General features: G+C 44.1%; 1 protein-coding gene across 1 annotated transcript; it reads left to right on the plus strand.

The window, feature by feature from the left end:
• Positions 1-397: 397 nt before the first annotated feature.
• zbtb7a (zinc finger and BTB domain containing 7a) lies at positions 398-17,841 on the plus strand. Its single transcript, XM_034216247.1, is given in 5 exon segments — positions 398-1,392; positions 5,435-5,998; positions 6,706-7,584; positions 7,586-7,602; positions 10,011-17,841. Coding segments are annotated over 5 exon segments (1,920 nt in total). The 5' UTR covers positions 398-1,359; the 3' UTR covers positions 10,438-17,841.
• Positions 17,842-18,062: the final 221 nt, after the last annotated feature.

The raw sequence follows: 18,062 nt of genomic DNA on the forward strand, positions 1-18,062 counted from the left end.
CAGCGCAGAAACGCAGAGAGACTAACTTATGGCAACACAAAATAAAACATGGGAGCGGTGGATCGGTGGAGCGGGTGGTTCATGAGAACTAAAGAGTTCTCATGAACTAAGTTCTCATGAACCTTTGTGGGAAAAGTACTGCGGTGTGAATGCGCCTATAGAGCTGAGAAAGTTGGTCAAATGAGGACATGGCAAGAAAGTCAAACGATAAAGAAACGTTCATGGAGGCATAGTCAAAGGGCCGACTAAATTCTTCAACTTGTTTAATATCCAGATTTTTCAGATGTTTTTAGTTATGTATTTTGCACTTGCTGCTCTTAATACTTACACTTGCATGCATGAAGTCCTCACCTGAGTCAAATGTGGAGTAGCCTAAAAAAGATTCTCTTGTAAAAGCTAGTAACTTCCCGAGGTGAACGACTGCTCCGTTTTTAAGTGCTAAAGGTGGTACAACCTGTACTCCATTAACATTTATGGGTTCAATGATTCAGTTATGTTTGCTCGTGCTTGAAGTTTGATTGCTCAGTAGTTTTGAACTGTGCATTCTTTTTTATCAGCCAATCCCTGTTTGCATGCCAGAGTTTTTGAAACTGAAAGATCTGAATAAAAGGAGAACATTTGCTTAAACATATACTTTGTGCCAATATGTTCTCAAAAATGCAAACATTAAGTTCAGTACCAATTGAAATAATTGTGTATTGGTTAGGAGTCTGGTTGTAACTATGTGTGCTCTTTGCTTTTCATGAGGTCGATAAAACCTTTTAAAAGGCCATCAGGCTTAGGTTTTTACTTTGTTGTTTATCTTTGAAACATCTGAGGTTGCACAGGGTTAACAGTTTGTTCCTTTGTATTCAGGAATGACTGGTATGTGTCAGCCAAAGACAGAGATACTTTGAGAGTAGAGATTCTGCAATCCTTAGAGCATACATATTGGACATGATTAAAACAAAACACGAGTTTGTCAGGGAATGACAAGCAAAGTGGGCGTGACTGCCTTGGCATGGCTAGTAAGAACACACACGGCACAGTCATTTGAAGCAACAGCTAAAAGGAAACTGCTTTACAGGAGACCGGTGTGGGTAGTGTAATTTTGATATCTGTCCTTGCTTTGTGTAGATACACGAGAAGGGGTATAGGGGCGTTACAGATGACATGGAGTTGGAGAGGCAGCGATGGGATGGGTGGATCCTCTGTTAAGGCAGTTGTTTGACTTGCAAAGCAGGCCTGGGTGCTCTCTGACTGGGCATTGAGAGAAGCCCTTTCCCTGGAAGTGGAACACCAGGTACACGGACAGCTGCGGTGCTGCTTTGTGCTGGGTTGCGGGCCTTGTCACCCACAGGCATGAATTAATGATAAGGAATGTTTCAAGCCATGAGGAGGTGTCAGGATCAGGTTTGTTCCTCTGTGTTTCCTCTTTCTTAGTTCTCTTTGCGGGGTTATTCGGGGACAGGTAGCTCCTGCATGCAGAGTAGTCCCTCCCTGAGTGTGTGTGTGTGTGTGTGTGTGTGTGTGTGTGTGTGTGTGTGTGTGTGTGTGTGTGTGTGTGTGTGTGTGTGGCCTAGCATTACTATACTTGTGGGGACCTAAATCTGTTTACACAGTCACGTGTGGGGACTCACCTCCCTTATGGGGACACAATGGAGGTCCCCATAAGGGGAATCATTCATTTTAGGGTGAAGACTTGGTTAGGTTTAGGTTTAGGGTTAGGCATATGTTGGTTATGGTTAAGGTTAGGATAAGTCTCCAGGAAATGCATGTAAGTCAATGTAATGTCCCCTGAAGTGATGTATACATGGTGTGTGTGTGTGTGTGTGTGTGTGTGTGTGTGTGTGTGTGTGTGTGTGTGTGTGTGTGTGTGTGTGTGTGTGTGAGCTATATGTACGGGGACAACTCGCTACACACGCTTGCAGCAAAGCCGGGTCTAGTTCAGGTGCTGTGTGTGTGTTGGAGGAAAGCGGTAGCTCGGGTCTGGATGGGCTCACAGAGATCTATTTCCTCTGAAGGACGTGACCAGTAGCCTTGCGATTATCCTTTGTCTTGCTCTTTCTTCCAGCTCCATCTCACTCGGCTCTCTCTTCCTCTCTCCCTCCTGTGCCATCTCTCTTTGTCTTCGCCCTCGCCTCCCTCATCTCTGTATATTCAGATGAGCGCTTGGATAATAAAATGTGCTCATGCCATGTCTGACATTCCGTTTTCATCTGCGCTTTGGGGAAGACATCGGCAGTGTTTGCAGATGCCTGGTGGTGAACTGCGTATCAAAAACGTATTTTTAGTTAAGGCAGATATACAGTAACAATTCAACACTAATCAAACAAGCAATATTCAATATTTTAAATATACAAACTTTATTTGTATCCTTGTGTTTGCTGAAATTAAATCATTGACATATTTAGAGGATCATAATAAGTTTGAACAAACATCTTCCACCTCTGGCTTCCCTCTGGGCAGACATAGCTGACATATCCAGATCTCAAGGTGTGGAGGAATCGAACAAAACGTAGGGGAGGAAAGAACAGGTGAACAAGTATGGGAGAGGGGAGAGTCATCCAGGTTAGGCAGGTTTGGTAGTGGGGTGTAACGTACAAACATACGAGGAGGGCTGATCTGAAGGAATGTCATTTGAATGGTTTGCTTTTACAGAGAGCAACACACTCCCCCCCCCCCCCCACGGTCTCACTCCCTGCTGGGTCTCCCTGGCAGATGGAGAGGGTGGTGGTGGTGGGGTTAGCTGGGGTGGATGTCCTATATGTCCGTGTATGTGCGTGTGTGTTTTGTGCGTTATTGATGTCTCCCTGATGTTCCAGTATTTGTATGTGTGACTGTGTTAATAGAGAAATCAAGGATGGCTTGTTTGGCTGAAACCCCCCTCCCACTGCGCAGGCCTCAGTCGATCATTTTAATCTCCCCCCACACGTGAGCGAGGGGACAGCCTTTCCTGAAACTTGGCACAAGGTACAGGGTGGGGTAACCAGCTCAGACCGGATTGACAACCTCCCTATTTAATACGGTTGCCTCGCAGCTTGTTGCGTGTCCTCTTCCTCCTCTTGTGGAGTTTTTCCACAGGGTATGCTTTGGCAGCCCCCCCCTCCCTCCTCTCTTTTCCTCCACCTCCCTCGCTAACCTCCCCAGCTCTCAACTGACACAGAATGAACAAGCTGCACAGTCCATCTCCCAGCATGCACTCTGATCCCCACTGTCCTCTGCCTGTCTGTCCTCCATAACCTCTTACTTGGTTTCTTGCACACACACTCGTAGATTAAGGGTGTAAACAAGGAGACACACATATAAATAGTACATAAACATATCCACCTAGTCATTCATCCACCCCACTAGGCTGTGGTCTAGTCATAGATATTGTTATCTTGATGGAGACGTGATAATGTCAAGGAGAGACATGAAGGGGGAATTTATCAAAATGTGAGGACTATATATAATGCATAGGAAATGAGTACAGTGATAAACTCAGTGTAGTACAAGTTAAGTCCAAAGCAGAATCACAATTCCAAGAAAGGATTTTTGTTCAAATGTATACATAGTGTTCAGTAAAACAGAAAAAGCAGATGTCTTGTGCGGCCAAATCGCTTTAGAGTTTGCTGCTGCAAGGAATTTCGGGAAGACATTTCCTTTCTTTTTTTTTGGTATAGGATGGTCTAATGTTTCTACCCTGTGCTAAAGCATATAGAAAAGGGAGCATGGAAATACCTGTCATTATCTTTTAGATAGTTCAAGATCTTGTCATGACTGCAACCCTAGATACTTACGGATCAATCAGTTAGTTCCTCCTAACTCAGTGTTAGTTCCTCCTGAGTGACAAAACAACCACAGGCATGTTTCTTTAGCAAGCAATATTCCTGGTCGGATGTATTCAAAGTTATTGTAAGCTACTATTTATTCAGTGCCACCAGAAACACATTTTTTACATATTGTACCATTTGTACCTGTTGTACCATTACATTTGCTTTAAACCCAGTTCCAAGCATTTGTAATGTGTGGCACGGTGGTGTCGCTGGATGGCTTCGATCCAGTTATTTGGGACACTTGCTCCAAACTCTTGAGTCAAGTGAGTGCAATGTTTGAACTTACAGTTTTTTGCTACTATATTGCATGAGATCTTCCTTCCAAAAAAGATGAATTACAGTGTTCAACATATCTGGGAACCTCTCACTGTGAAGTTCAGTTTCAGGTCAGGAACAAATACTTTTTGAAAGCTTAATCGTCATCGTGTCGATGCGAAAATCGGTGAAGTAGTTTCTCTATTGGCAAGATACTTGTGAATAAACATAACATGTTTGGGGCAATCATTTACATTGGTTTAGTAACAAAGTCAGTACACAGTTGATGAATGTCATTAGCATGCCATATAGGAGAGAGAAAAGTAAAGCCCTCTACAAAATGTAAATGGGTCATATTAGGTCTAATTATCCACCAACCACCTATATGTATACTGGTATGCTACACGTTCAGGTTATAGCAGGGTGTCATCTATTGCAGTATTTTGTGTTTGCCAGTTGTTGCCTTGATTTTAAAGACATTTTTAATGTTTTTCTGGTCTCTTCCTTTTTCTCAGTTGTGGCATTTTCTTTTGACATGACATCCATCCACATGCTCATTACCAAACCTGTTTTAGAGCTTGTAACAATACTAACTGGCACACACCAACATATGACCCGACTTGTTGATTTAGCTAAGCTTCTTCAAAGTCTGTTTATGTGCATTTTGTCTGTACGACACGTTATGGACTGTGCAAGATGTAGTGTTTATGCAAGACAATGTATGTGTACTGTTGTTTCTTACTGTAGGACTCCTTTTGTATCGTCACCTCATTAGGTTCCTCATCTTTGTGTATGTTAAGGGACAGCCCCCTTTTTAGATCTATAGAATATTACTTATGAGGTGGGGGTCTTACACCCAGGATAATCCTGCTCTGATTAGTTCATACTAATCATAATGAGACTGCTTGTTTTCAAAGGGACTGTTGCTCCAGAGAGCAGCCAGAGTTGTTGATTGTGGAAATACTTTTTGTTGTTACACTGTAAAGTAGGAATGAAGTGTTTTTTACGATGATCAGTGAGGTATGAATACTGTTATGAAACTGTTACTTGTTTCATAGTTTAAATTAACACATATTTATATTGTCCTAAACACCTTTTTATGATTTTTTTATTTTTGGACAACTAAATTTGAACAGTAAAACAGATGGACTCAATTGGGTCAGTGTTCTCTGTATAAACGTCACATTGAAGTCAAATCTTTCCTCTATCAAAGTGTTGTGCGCTGGTTCTGGAGCATTCCTGTGTGTGTTTCTGACTGTGGTTAATCAATGAATCAATACTTCTCTCTCTTTCTTTATGAAGAATGTCATAAACTGATTTATTATTTCCTCTGTGTCTTCCTCCCTCCATCCCCTCCCTCTATCCAACTCTTCTCTCCGCAGACAGGCAGACGGACAGACGGCAGGACGGATACACGGGTGGGGGCTGTGCTAGGCGGCTCGGCGGCAGGCTGGTGGAAGATGTCGTCAGGAGCCGGTGGGAGGGGTGGACGGCGGCTCAGAGGGACAGCAAGCAGCACTGGTGGAGGAGGGAGAGGAGGTGCAGGAGAGGCAGAGGAAGGCCCCGTGGGGATCCCTTTCCCCGAGCACAGCGCAGACATCCTGGGCAGCCTGAACAAGCAGCGGCTTAGCGGCCTGCTGTGCGATGTGCTCCTGGTTTCCCAGGAACTGGAGTTCCCGGCTCACCGCTCCGTCCTGGCGTCCTGCAGCTCCTACTTCCACAAGCTCTTCACTTCAGGAGCCGCCGCTGACCAACAGAACGTCTACAACATCGACTTTGTGGTGGCGGAGGCTCTGGGGGCGCTGCTGGACTTTGCCTACACAGCGACATTGACAGTCAGTCACAGCAGTGTTGCTGACATCCTTGCTGCTGCACGCCTCCTGGAAATCCCACCGGTCCAGGACGTCTGTACACACCTGCTGGACTCCAAAGTGCTCTCCCCGCCGGTACAAGACCTTTTAGAACACATATAAGTGACATGTGTTAAAGTCAAATTTAAGCTTTTGGTTGAAATGAATTTGAAGCACAGATGTGTTGTCATTCAACATTAAGTTCTCTTGCTTCAGCCACTTAGGGAATGAGGTGTCTGGTCATCATACCACCACCTTCATTAAATAGTCAGCATAGTCAAGCTTACATCATGGCCTTTATCAGTCTCTCCCACCATGCCAAACACACGCCCACAGCCTTTGGAATCAGCACTTTCTCATTCTAAAACAATAGTGTGAATGGAAGGAGAGCGTGCTATTGTGCCAACTACAGACACAGCATATCGCAGCTACACTTCAACATTATCAAGTGGAGCTGTGAAATGCACATGCATGTGCTCATGGCTCAAAGAAACCACTGATTGTGCATCCACTATACACGGATAGGAATCTGCCTTTTATGAGATTTACTGTTGTAGATTTAGGGTTTTTGTTGTCAGCCTTCACCTTAGCGACCAGAAGCTCTATAGCTCGTCATTCAGTTGGTCTACAAACATTCACCACCCTTAAGCAGCAGCAGTGTGCCCTTGTTTTTATTTTGTAGTTATTTATTTTCTAAATAAGTATTGTACTTTTGTATCCCCCTTTCTTTCTTTTCTTTGAACTTTTCTGACTTTATATTTGACCTGTACTCACTCTCTATGTTCCCTGTCATATTTGACTAGGCGGGCAGTGAGCGAAGAGATGAAGAGGAGGAGGGGAAGGACAGAGGAGGCAGGGAGCAGGGGAACCGGGTTCGGGCCCAGGAGTTCCTGGAGTTTTACCTGAGAGGGGCCCACTGGAGCAGCAGCTGCAGCACGCCAGAGCTCAGGGACCTGCCCACACATCTGCACTTTAACCACGGTAACGGAGGGACCCCCAGCAACGGGGCTCCTGCTGGCCCCGGCAAGTACTACTCCCCCCTGGCCCTCGCCTTGGCCCAGGCCCCCACACAGGAGCAAGACGAAGAAGACGACGAGGAAGATGAGGAAGATGAGGACGGGGAGGCGGTGCAGGGGAACGGAGCAGGCCTGGGGTCAACTTACTACCCTCCATCCCAAAACGGCCACGTTCACCTCCTCCCTGAGTCTAGGCTGGGGCAGGAGCCAGATGTGGAGGATGGGAGCAGGGACGCGTTGGCGAGGGACAGGGGGTCTGCAAGTGCCCTACTGCAGCAGATGATGGACTCCATCGAGAGGCAGAAGGATCGCGCAACTACGGGGGAGGAACAGGGAGATGGGGACGACCCAGACATGGAATTTTACTTGAATTATTTTAACAGCACGCAGCACGAGGATCCGGTTTCTGCTGCTGTATCACAGGGAGTGCCGCCGCTCTGGTTATCACGGGGCAGAACAGGCCAAGACAGAGCAGGAGGAGGAGAGAGGGGGGTGGGAGAGAGAGACAGCGGGGGCGCAGGAGGAGGAGGAGGAGCCGAGAGGAAGATGCGCTCTAAGGCCTTCCAGAAATGTCCCATATGCTCCAAGGTCATTCAAGGAGCAGGCAAGCTACCCCGCCACATCCGAACACACACGGGAGAGAAACCTTATGAATGCGCCATCTGCAAAAGTGCGCTTTACCAGGTAAGCCCAATTAATGAAGCGACTACCCCCGTGTCACATGTACTAAAAGTCTGGGACTTGGCACTGTAGACAAATCGCCCAGCAGTGGGAAACACCACCAGGACAGGGGTATTAGTGCTAACCAACTTAGCTTTGCATTAAGGAGAGGAGGCAGTGAGAATCCAAGTGTTTACCTTGGTCCATGGACTGACTGAGTGTCCTTAAACAGGTTTTTGCAATCTCACATTGTAGCCAAATGCAGAATGACACGTAGAATATTCCAGCTCTGAGAGAGGGTCATATGGTTTTACAAGTCTGTTTTATTGTGACAGCGTTCACGGCAAAGTCCTGGAACGTTAAACGTAGGGGTCCTATAAAAGAAGGGTGAGCCATGGTAGTGTTATCTAGTGAAGGACTGCTATAAAGTGCTGTGTTCTGATACAGAGGGGGGGGTTACAGGCCCTGGATGGTGCTCTTGGTGTTCCAATGCAATAATTTGAACTTTTGATCTTTGGTTATGTTGATTATCGCCCATGGCAGAGTAGATACACCACACCCCTCCTCTCTCTCTTTTACCCCTCTAATAAAATCTGCCATGTGCCGCTCAGAAAGATGGGGCTAGTCTACAGCAGGGGAATTCAGTGCACTTGGTTTCCCTGTATTCAGAAGTACGACCTTTTCCTTGAAATCAGTCCTTTAATTAATTAATCAGTAGACTTGTGCTTGAAATAGATGCAGCTGGCTAGAAATACCCAGAACCTCTGCTGGCATGGCAGGTAGGGAAGACCAATCTGAATTTACCTTCTAGCTAAATTCGACCTGCAGTGGGACGGGGTATTGTAATCTTAATCCTGTTTGATCAGGGTTAAGAGTGTGCCTCGCACGGTAATAAATCACTCCTGTCCTTTAAATAATTCACCTCTGTCAGCGTGCCGCTTTTTTCCCCAAGGCTTTGGCCTGTGTGTATTCATCTGTGTGTTCCTCCTGTACATATTGCTTTTTTCTTTTTTAGATTTGGGGCACCATTTGTATAGACCCGTAAGAGTCGCGTGGGTTTGTTTGTGTGCTTGAATGACAGCTAATCCACTTACATTGGGTGTGTGTGTGTGTGTGTGTGTGTGTGTGTGTGTGTGTGTGTGTGTGTGTGTGTGTGTGTGTGTGTGTGTGTGTGTGTGTGTGTGTGTGGTGTGTGTGTGTGTGTTCCAGTAGAGTTGTCTTAACTACGCTTGTTTGTTTAGGAGCCCTCAGTGCAGAAGGGTTAAACGATTAAAGAGCTTGGGAGTTGGAGAGATAGTAAGGGCTAAAGGGGGGAGGGTGGGACAAGAGTCACATCAAGGCCAAGGCAGCCTGATAATAGCGGGCAGCAGTGTACCATCACAAAGTAAAACATGTTCCAGGGTGTAATGATATCAATTTACAGTTACAACGTCAATGCTTTGTTTTGACTAGTGATGGACTTGTAAAGTAAGTGTTGGACTGAGAAGTGACAACTGCTCTAATACAAAATGCAATCAAATGAAAGCTTGTGGCGAAAGAACTAGGCTGAGAAATTGATGATATTTCACAGACTCATCTATATTTCAGCACTCCTCCAAGATAAACGACAAGTTTTCCAAATGATCTTGGAATTGTTCTTCTGTAGGCTAGGGCTGCTCGATTATGGCAAAAATCATAATCTCGATTATTTGGGTCAATAATGGATATCACGATTATTAAAAACGATTATCCATTTACTTTGAAAACATCAATTGAAAAAGAAAAAGGTGTAGTATGTTTTTAACAGTTGATGACCCTGAACTTTAAGAATAATTCAATTGAAAAACCAATAAAAAAAAAAAAAAAAATGTTTTTCTTTTTAAATAAATAATAATTTAAAAAATCGTTTTATTTCGATTATGTTGTTTTCATCATCGTTAAAAGCCAAAATCGTAATTGCGATTAAAATACGTTGAATTGAGCAGCCCTACTGTAGGCCACACTGAAATCTTTATTTTATATTCACAAAACATTTTTTTTTGTTATCTGTCAATTGATATGGTGTCATCCTAACAGACATTTAAAAAAAAAATGCAAACTGACACAGTGAACGTTGAGCTTTCTCGTCAGTCCACAGTTGGCTCTTGTGTGCAATTACTCAGATAAAGATGTAACGTTTATGGCTTCTCCTCAGTTCGCCTGGCTGCCCTCACAGAATAATCCACATTGGAAGACATCCAAAAGATGGCTGTTTAATAGGAATAAAACTATCCAAAGCAGATTAAGTTCACGACAGTATGTGGATATGAGAATGAATAATAATTTTGGAGTTAATTATGTATTTGATAAGAAATGATGTGTCCTGATAAGTAACTGAGTTTGAGCTGATCCTCTACTGCATTGTAATTAGTTGTATTTGTATTCTGATGGGATTTTGTTTATAATTTTCCCAGGCAGGACAAGCTCAAGGTTCATATGAGGAAGCACACAGGAGAGAAGCCTTACCTGTGTACGCAATGTGGAGCCGCCTTTGCTCACAACTACGACCTGAAGAACCACATGCGCGTGCACACCGGCCTGCGCCCCTATCAGTGCTCCAGCTGCTTTAAGACTTTCGTCCGCTCGGATCACCTGCACCGCCACCTCAAGAAGGACGGCTGCAACGGCATCCCTTCTCGTCGAGGTCGGAAGCCTCGGGTGAGAGACCCCGGGCTCCTCGACGCCCCTCTGAGCCTGCCCAGCCCCGGGTCCGACACGAGCCCCGGGCCGTGCACCATCAGGGGACGGCGGAGCTCGGAGGCATCGTCAGCGGCAGAGATGGAGGGGGCTGCCGAAGCCCACGCACACAGTCCTCAACTTCAGGAGGAGGCCGGGCCCTGAGACTGCAGGGGCCACAAGGACACTGCTGGACACCGTCACTCTGCACTGCCTGGGAGACAGGCCAGTGAACAGAGAGGAGTAAAAAAACATGCTAAGACAAACTTTTAAAAAAAACAACAACTAACTATTCCTCTATAAACCAAATCAGGGTGTCACAAAAATTCTAATCTTATATTTCTTTCTCCTTTCACTTTAGGAAATGGAATAGACTTGCAAGCACTTGAGTCGGTTTATCTGTTAAAGAGCAAAGAACGCTTCAATTCATGCACCCATCACGTCCACTTTCTGGGCCATTTCATTCTTTCTAATATTAAGGTTTTTGTACATTGGCATATGTGCTTAGGCAAACGTATGATAGCTCAAAAGAAACTCTGAGCAACTATGCAGTTGATTTCAATTTGTATTGGTTTTGGTCCTCACAAGCCTTCAAGCTCTAAGCAAGGTGTCTATCAAGCTCCTTCTGGCTGCTGTACGGGTGAAGCGAGGACAAATCCTCCCAGTGAAAACAACTCTTTTTCTATTCTTTTGCAGGTGTGAAATGTACAGTTACCATAGAAACAACATTGCCACAAAATGGCATATGCAAGGAAAGCTCACCACAATTTTGATGCAACAGTTTTCTCTCTTTAAATGTTCCAGAAAGAATCAGACAAGGGGTTTGATTGAAGTGTTACTTACTCTATAAAATGCGTTTTTAAGAATCTATGTTTTGTTATTTTGAAAAACAAATCCATATTGAGTCAAATCCACTTTAACGGGGGCTCTTCAATTGCAGGACTAGGGAAAATGAGGGGTGGAGGGTTTGTGTTTTTAAAGCACTACCATGGTCGATGTATCTGTCGGATTGACTACGTTGCCTCTTATCCCTCACAAACCTGCAATTTCAGCATTTCTGTTTTCCCTTTTGATTTTGTCTTAATTTAGTTTGGGTCGTTGTTCCTTTCTGTTGACTGCTTTGGGTACTTGACACTTATATTGTAATGCATGTATATACAGCAGGTGGTGATATGACATTAGTCCCCTCTTAATGCTGAGGTGTACTTAACAATCGGGTTTTTCCTCTTAGGCTTGATGTCATATTTCTCACGGAGTGAAGCTTGTGGGCGAACGAAAAAAACCAACCTGTATGAATGTCTGATGAGAAAAACCATTGAATCACCCATTTTGTCCTAAACTTAAAAACACTTGTATAGTTCCTGCCCAAAGGACGAGGAGGTCGGATGGATGAATGTGCAGTTCTTTCGGATTGTGTCCTTGTGTGACAAGGCGCGGGTAGCATTTAACCAAGCGCAGGTTAAAGGAATGGCAGGGGAGCCCGAGCGAGAGAATGACAAAGAGTACGAAGAAGAGATAGATGAGCACCTTTTTTCTATGTTTGCACAGCTTTACTAAAGATATCCAACAGAGCGAGAGAGAGGTATATTTAAAGGAAGAGGGCTGGTGTGAGAGGAGGTATATGTATCATGCTTATTCCAATCCTATGTGCCCTAGGGACCACACAACCGTGAGGCAACCTGTATGATGAAGAGAGCAATAAATACCTGTCCAAGTTGGGAGGCCAAATAGGAGCGCAGCTGCAGCTGGATGATGGGGGAGGGGAGCAAGGGAAGGGGAGGGGGATCTCACAATGTCTGTTGCATTCCAAAAAAATAATCTCCCCCAGCTCAGCCACGTTTCCAGGCGGGAGGGGATCAAATCAAGCCTTTTCTCTCCCTCTGTAGTCCTCTAATGCCCCCGAACTAGCCTGGAGGGGATATTATTATATTAGAGCCTGGTGTTACTGTGGGGAGGACGCCTGGTGCTGGCAGTTTAGTGTGGGTGTTTGTATGTCTGTGTGTTTGTGTACATGTGTGTGCGTGGCAGCCGGGGTCGCTGTGGCCACATCATCACTGTGAGTCAGCCACGGCCTGTTCAAACATGCACCCTGAACTGCCAGCCCCAATGCACTTTCGCTGTCTCACACACATGTCCACACACACACACACACACTCAGATACTCAGCTCACTTGGTCCAGGTATCCCGTGGAGAAGGGGAATATCTGTTTGAATATTGTAAGTGACTCCATACATCTGGATTTGTTAGTCTTAAAATATCTAAAGTTGTGTTTTTGTATTCGGAATCCAATGTTATTTTTGTCCTAACCCCCCCTCCTAATCACCGCCCTGTCATTTCTGCAGTAGAAATCGGTCCCTTGCACCTTAATTGGAAAGACGGTTATGAATGCACTTTGTTACTGAGGGGGGCACTATTTCAACAAACGGGTACTTTGAAACAAAGCAGTTGCAAATGAGATAAGTCCTTTCTTCTGTCTGTCGTGGTGAAGTTGAGCTCCTTCACTGGTTTTGATCAGGTTTTGACGACAAGCTGCCAAATTAAATTGAAAACAGAGATCAGAGCTCTCAAAGAGTTGTTCTGATTCACTACACTTGGGTTTTGTGACCTGAGAAAAGACTACCATCCACGTAAGTGATAGCACTAGAAATCTAGTAAGTTGTCTTTCTGTCTTAGGAAAGGGAAGGGGCTAGAAGGAGAAGAAGAAAGAGCACTGTGTGTGTGTGTTTGGCATGCAGTTCCAGTTGTGTGCATGTGCGCTGGCTGGCAGGCAGGAGGGTCTCGGGACAAGCTTGGATAAACAAACGTTGCGTCTGCCCCATCTGTTCAACAGCTCCTCTCATAACTACACGTGTTCTCAGAGGAACCGCAGTGATAATAGGTGCACGGTTCCACAGAAGCAAAACGACCATACTGTAAAAGCAACTCAATGGACAATTGCTTGTTTACATCACGGCTCTCTTGGTGCAGATTTGCAAAACTCTTTGTTTACCCTTGTTGGTCATCGTCAGTGGTTGGCCAGGCCTTGAGAGTCTTAGTTTCTATTTTTGGTTCTCCGTTATGATTAAGGAGGGGTTCATTAGCGCACAGTTTGACTCCTATAGGCAGACAATGCAAGCTATATGTGATATGTATGTAATACTTGGTATGGACCGCTTAAACCAACTTTGTCTCGATGTGGCAGAAAGTGAAACCTGTTAGCAATCTTAAACATTGGTTTCTTTGTACTTAAAAAGTCTTATGTGTTTTGTTAATTAACCAAAGCCCTCAATCTTAGTCCACTGTAGATAAGTCTAATGTATCCAGCCTCCCTGACTAAGTCACACACAGAAGCCCTCCTCTTGAATTCATATGCAGAAGTGTGTGTGAAATCATACAGATATTGACTTGAGTTAGCTTTCTCTCGCTCTTTGTCTCCTTGTGGACAGTAGAATCAGAGGTTTAAAGATGTATAGTTTATTTCTGTTCATCTACACTTAAAATAACGTGTTGTGCTACTTTTTTTTTCTAACAATTGTACATGGCTGCGTGTGTGTGTGTGTATGCGTGTGTGTGTGTTGGGGTCATGGTTGTGGGTTGCTGTGCCAGGAGGGTTGGGGAAATGGGTGCTTGGGTGGGGTTATGGATATAAAGCCTGATAGCACTGGAAATGGTGCTTTAGCTGAGAGAGCAAACGTTTGCACTAATGTTTAATGTCCTTATCCTGCGTATGGGAGAAGGGCAGGAGACCTCAGAAAGCCTGCGAGTTTCCATGAGCACAGAGCAGTGTGGTTAATACTCAATGGGCTCATGGAGTCCATGCAACCCCTCTATAGAAATAATCATGTACAGTATATTAAGAGATATACAGACGTCCAACAAATACCAAAGGAGAAGAAATGGCTTGCGTTGAAGTCATTGGACATTTTAAGCTACTATCTAATGTTGGATTTATAGAGTTTTATTGTTAGATCTGAAGGCTCTTGAAAAGAGAACTTCTGATGGACACTATGGTGTGATAACAGCAACAAATGTTTGCTGTTCATCGTTAAGAAATATTCCAAATATACAACATTTAGGCACTTAGAAAGTAGCGAAGCCTCTCCGAAATCCATTTAAATATTTAATTGTGTCCTGGTCTGAAGGCTGAGACGTACTGTTTGCAGGTTCCACAGATATGGAATCAAGTTCATTTAAGAGATGGGATTTTATCAAGTTCATGTTCAGGTCAAATGATGAGAAATGATATGAAATGATAATGAAATATATTGTTATTGTTAACACTGTTATTTTGATCCTTGCTGAAATGTTCAGTTTACTTCTGGTAAAAGATTGAAATGAATTCAAATGTTCTAACGTTGAAGCAGACTGGGACTCCGTGGCCTTGTCTGAGCAGCACTAAGCTTTTTTTATTATTTCATTTCATGTTTCCAGACAGTTGTATTGTGCAGTTTGGGGCTGAGGCTAACTCCCACCAGGTGGACGCTGCAAACGTCAAGGGCCACAGTGGTGCCTTACGTGGGCTGGAACCGACAAAACTCACAACTTAATTTCATTTCTTTTCTTTCCATAAACAAAAACTTTTCTTCCGACATATTAAAACCAAAAATGCTGATTGGCTTGGAACTCAAATTGATCATGTATCTGTTTAAGCTTTACTTGAATAAAAAGAATATGAACATACCGCCTCTTCAGAGCTCAGTCTCTGTCAGCCTCTATGGATCCTCCTGGTGGGCCCCAGCCTCGGCCCCTCACTAAGGTTACTCTGACCCAGGCTCCACTGACACACTCTCTGAACGTTTAATGCAAGTGTTTTTCCAAATTGACCTTGTTATGTTTGTCCTATGCTGTTAAATCAAAGAGTTTGGGGGAATCTTCCTGAGAAGGCCATAAAACAAAGACGACCAACAACTATGATAACTGTAAATAATCAAGCGAAGGCAGGGCGGGGTGACTGTTAACATTCAGATTCGTGGCGGCAGACGGGGGACTATTTGCTTTGCTTCGTCATTTTCCTGTTTTCCTGCACACCTGATTTCTCTGTGTGTTTTCCATCAGGCTCTTGATGCACAGCGAGCTGAGCGCAGCATATGCAGTGGCGGCACTATGCGCAGGCGAGGCTCTGGCACTTACACAGACAGCCCTGGGTCCTTCAGAGAGGCAGGCTGCTGTCTGTTGGCTGCTCTCGGCCGGGTGGGGGGGACAGTTGCACTTGGAGTCTCTCTCGGTCTCTGGGGGATACAAAGGTTGGCATAACAGGGAGGAGGATTAAATACGGGTGGTAGGGGAAAGCTGGATGTTGTTTTCAGGGATGAGGTTAGAAAGCCCAGGTGACGGACTATTTGCTGAGCAATCGTCCTCTTAGCTGGTAGGAATGCCTGGCCACAATATGATAAGAATTGTAACCCAAAGGAGGTCACCACAGATTCACAGAATGCTGCTGATCTCTTTGTCTCTATGTAAGTACTACTCAGGTGGAAAATACACTGCTATGCATTGGGTTTCAATGTTTGCTAAGTTCATGGTATGTCTAATCAACCCTCCAAGTTACTTCTCTGTTTGCCTTTCATGTTCACCAATATTTACCATAATAGTTCCCAGAAGATGAGAGCAGGAACAGCTCCCCCATTGTAAAGTGGCTGTGACCAGCCTATTTCTCCATCTAATATTGATCCAGTGGATTGTTTTGTTGGAGGGAAGGAAGGCACTGGAGATTCGCTCTTATAAGTCAGTAAACATTTCTGAAAAGAGATGGGGTTGGGAAGCCACGGGGGAGAGTATGTTCTGCTTCTCTCTTCTCCCCTCGCTCCCCCTCTCTCCGGACTCAGAGTCTACATCTTTGCTGCCGGACCGTCCTTGATCAGAGATCACACGTCCTCAGCAGGGGAGGCTACGGGAGAGAAAGGAGGGAGAGGGTGAGCTATAGTTTCAGTTTTCAGTCACCTAAACTCATTTAGGATACATTCCATAGCTTCATAACTCGTGATTCCAGCTTTTGGCGTTTTGGCAGGGTGTGAAGGATGTGTGTTTGCAGACGGCAAGAAAACACACGGTCAACATTTTAAGTTGGGCTGTTTCAGTCTGCCTGTTCGAGCCTCACTCTCCCTCCGACATGTAGACAGACAGTCAAGAGGCCCCCCAGTGTACCGCTATCCAACTGCCTTTTTAAGCTTCTGCGATTGTAACAAAAAGCACTTTTTGCGAAAGGCCATCTTGAAATGTGTGTGCTTTTATTTGATCGTTATCACTATTGTTATTTTGTTGTACCTGTTGATGTCTTTTTTTTTGTTTTCTCTGTGGCAATGATTATTTAAATGCGAAAAAGAAAAACAATTTGATGAAAATGCGAGAAAAAAAAGTAGAACATTTGGTATTGGAGGTGGTTTTCAAGCTGCCACCTCATCTGGACATAAACAACACTTCTCTGTTAAAGTACCAACACACCTGTTATATGCAGCTTATTGCATATATATATAGTCAACACCAAGGTTGGGGGGTGGGGGGGTATTGGACAGACCTCCCCTCACCTGCTCTCTGCCTTACCGTCTCAGATCTTGTTGGGAGAATGGTCATTTGATCTCCTTTTCTTGAAAAGAAACCTGTATAACAGTTGCAAAGCTTTCTGAGAAGGCTAGCTGTGCTGAATGTTAAACATGCAGTGTGTATCCACTGCAGAACCTTTTTGTCTGCAATAATGCCCTGTCTGTAGTTAGAGGCTGGATCTGGTATCCATAAAGCGCTTAAATGATTATGAAAGACGGATAAAATGCACTTTTGCAAATCAGTACGAAAAAATGTTTGGCCTTTGTCAAATCAAGATGATCTCAGTAAGATGAATATTATTGATCATGATAAACATTTAATAAATCCATTCGGTAAATTGTATGACTTGGGAGAGATACTATTTATAATAGATGATTGTTGTAACTGTGATTATCATGATAATCCTTTACAGAGGGATATTCTTTCTGATGTACATTTGAAAATGGCAGAATGTGTCCCATCCTCTAAAAGCAGGACATGAATCACAAACGCACACAATCACACCCGGAAGGAAGCGGCCGCTCCACTTCTCTCTGTGTGCTTAAACTTTATATTGCACATGTGACCACACTTGTTGTGATACACAGAGCGGGGGCTCTGTGTATCACAACAAGTGCGTCCCAGGGGCAGAGCACCTGCTGTGGCATCACTAATCGAATGGAGCGCGGCCAGAGAGTGCAGAGGCCGCTTTCTTCCCCATGTGATTCAGTGGTGTTTACTTTTTAAAATAACCCCCCTTTCTCTTCACAAAGGTCTTTTTTTTTCTTCTTAGCGTAGCAGTCTGTCAGTCCATATCTGTTGGAAGCTGCAGGGGGGGGGGGGGGATATTGGTGATTTCTTTTTGGGAGAATTTGCACTTTTGGCAATGAAAATATATTGTATATGAGACCACTAAATCCACACAGTCTAAACCATATAATTCCATTTTGTGTCATTTTTTTGTTTTGTTCTGTTCTTCTTTTTTTTAATATATCCAAAAATGTCTGGCATCTGGTTGTCTGGTTTAAAGAATATACATCTTTCTATTAAAAACAATGGTTGCAAACATTTGACTGGATCGATTGTCTCTTATTCTGACCTATCAAATACAATACAAACGTTAGTAATAATAATAATAATATTTGTTTTGGTTCCTGTTCAGTAGTCTTATCTGTAATCAGGGATTTACAGTCAGCACACAGTGCATCATGTAACGAAACGCCGTTAGATATATTATTTTAATTTATAGAGTTACAAGGGTGGTCAGAATAACGGGAAACACTTTTTTTTA

The sequence above is a fragment of the Gymnodraco acuticeps genome, unplaced genomic scaffold (assembly GCF_902827175.1).
Source record: "Gymnodraco acuticeps unplaced genomic scaffold, fGymAcu1.1, whole genome shotgun sequence".
Classification (NCBI taxonomy): domain Eukaryota; kingdom Metazoa; phylum Chordata; class Actinopteri; order Perciformes; family Bathydraconidae; genus Gymnodraco; species Gymnodraco acuticeps.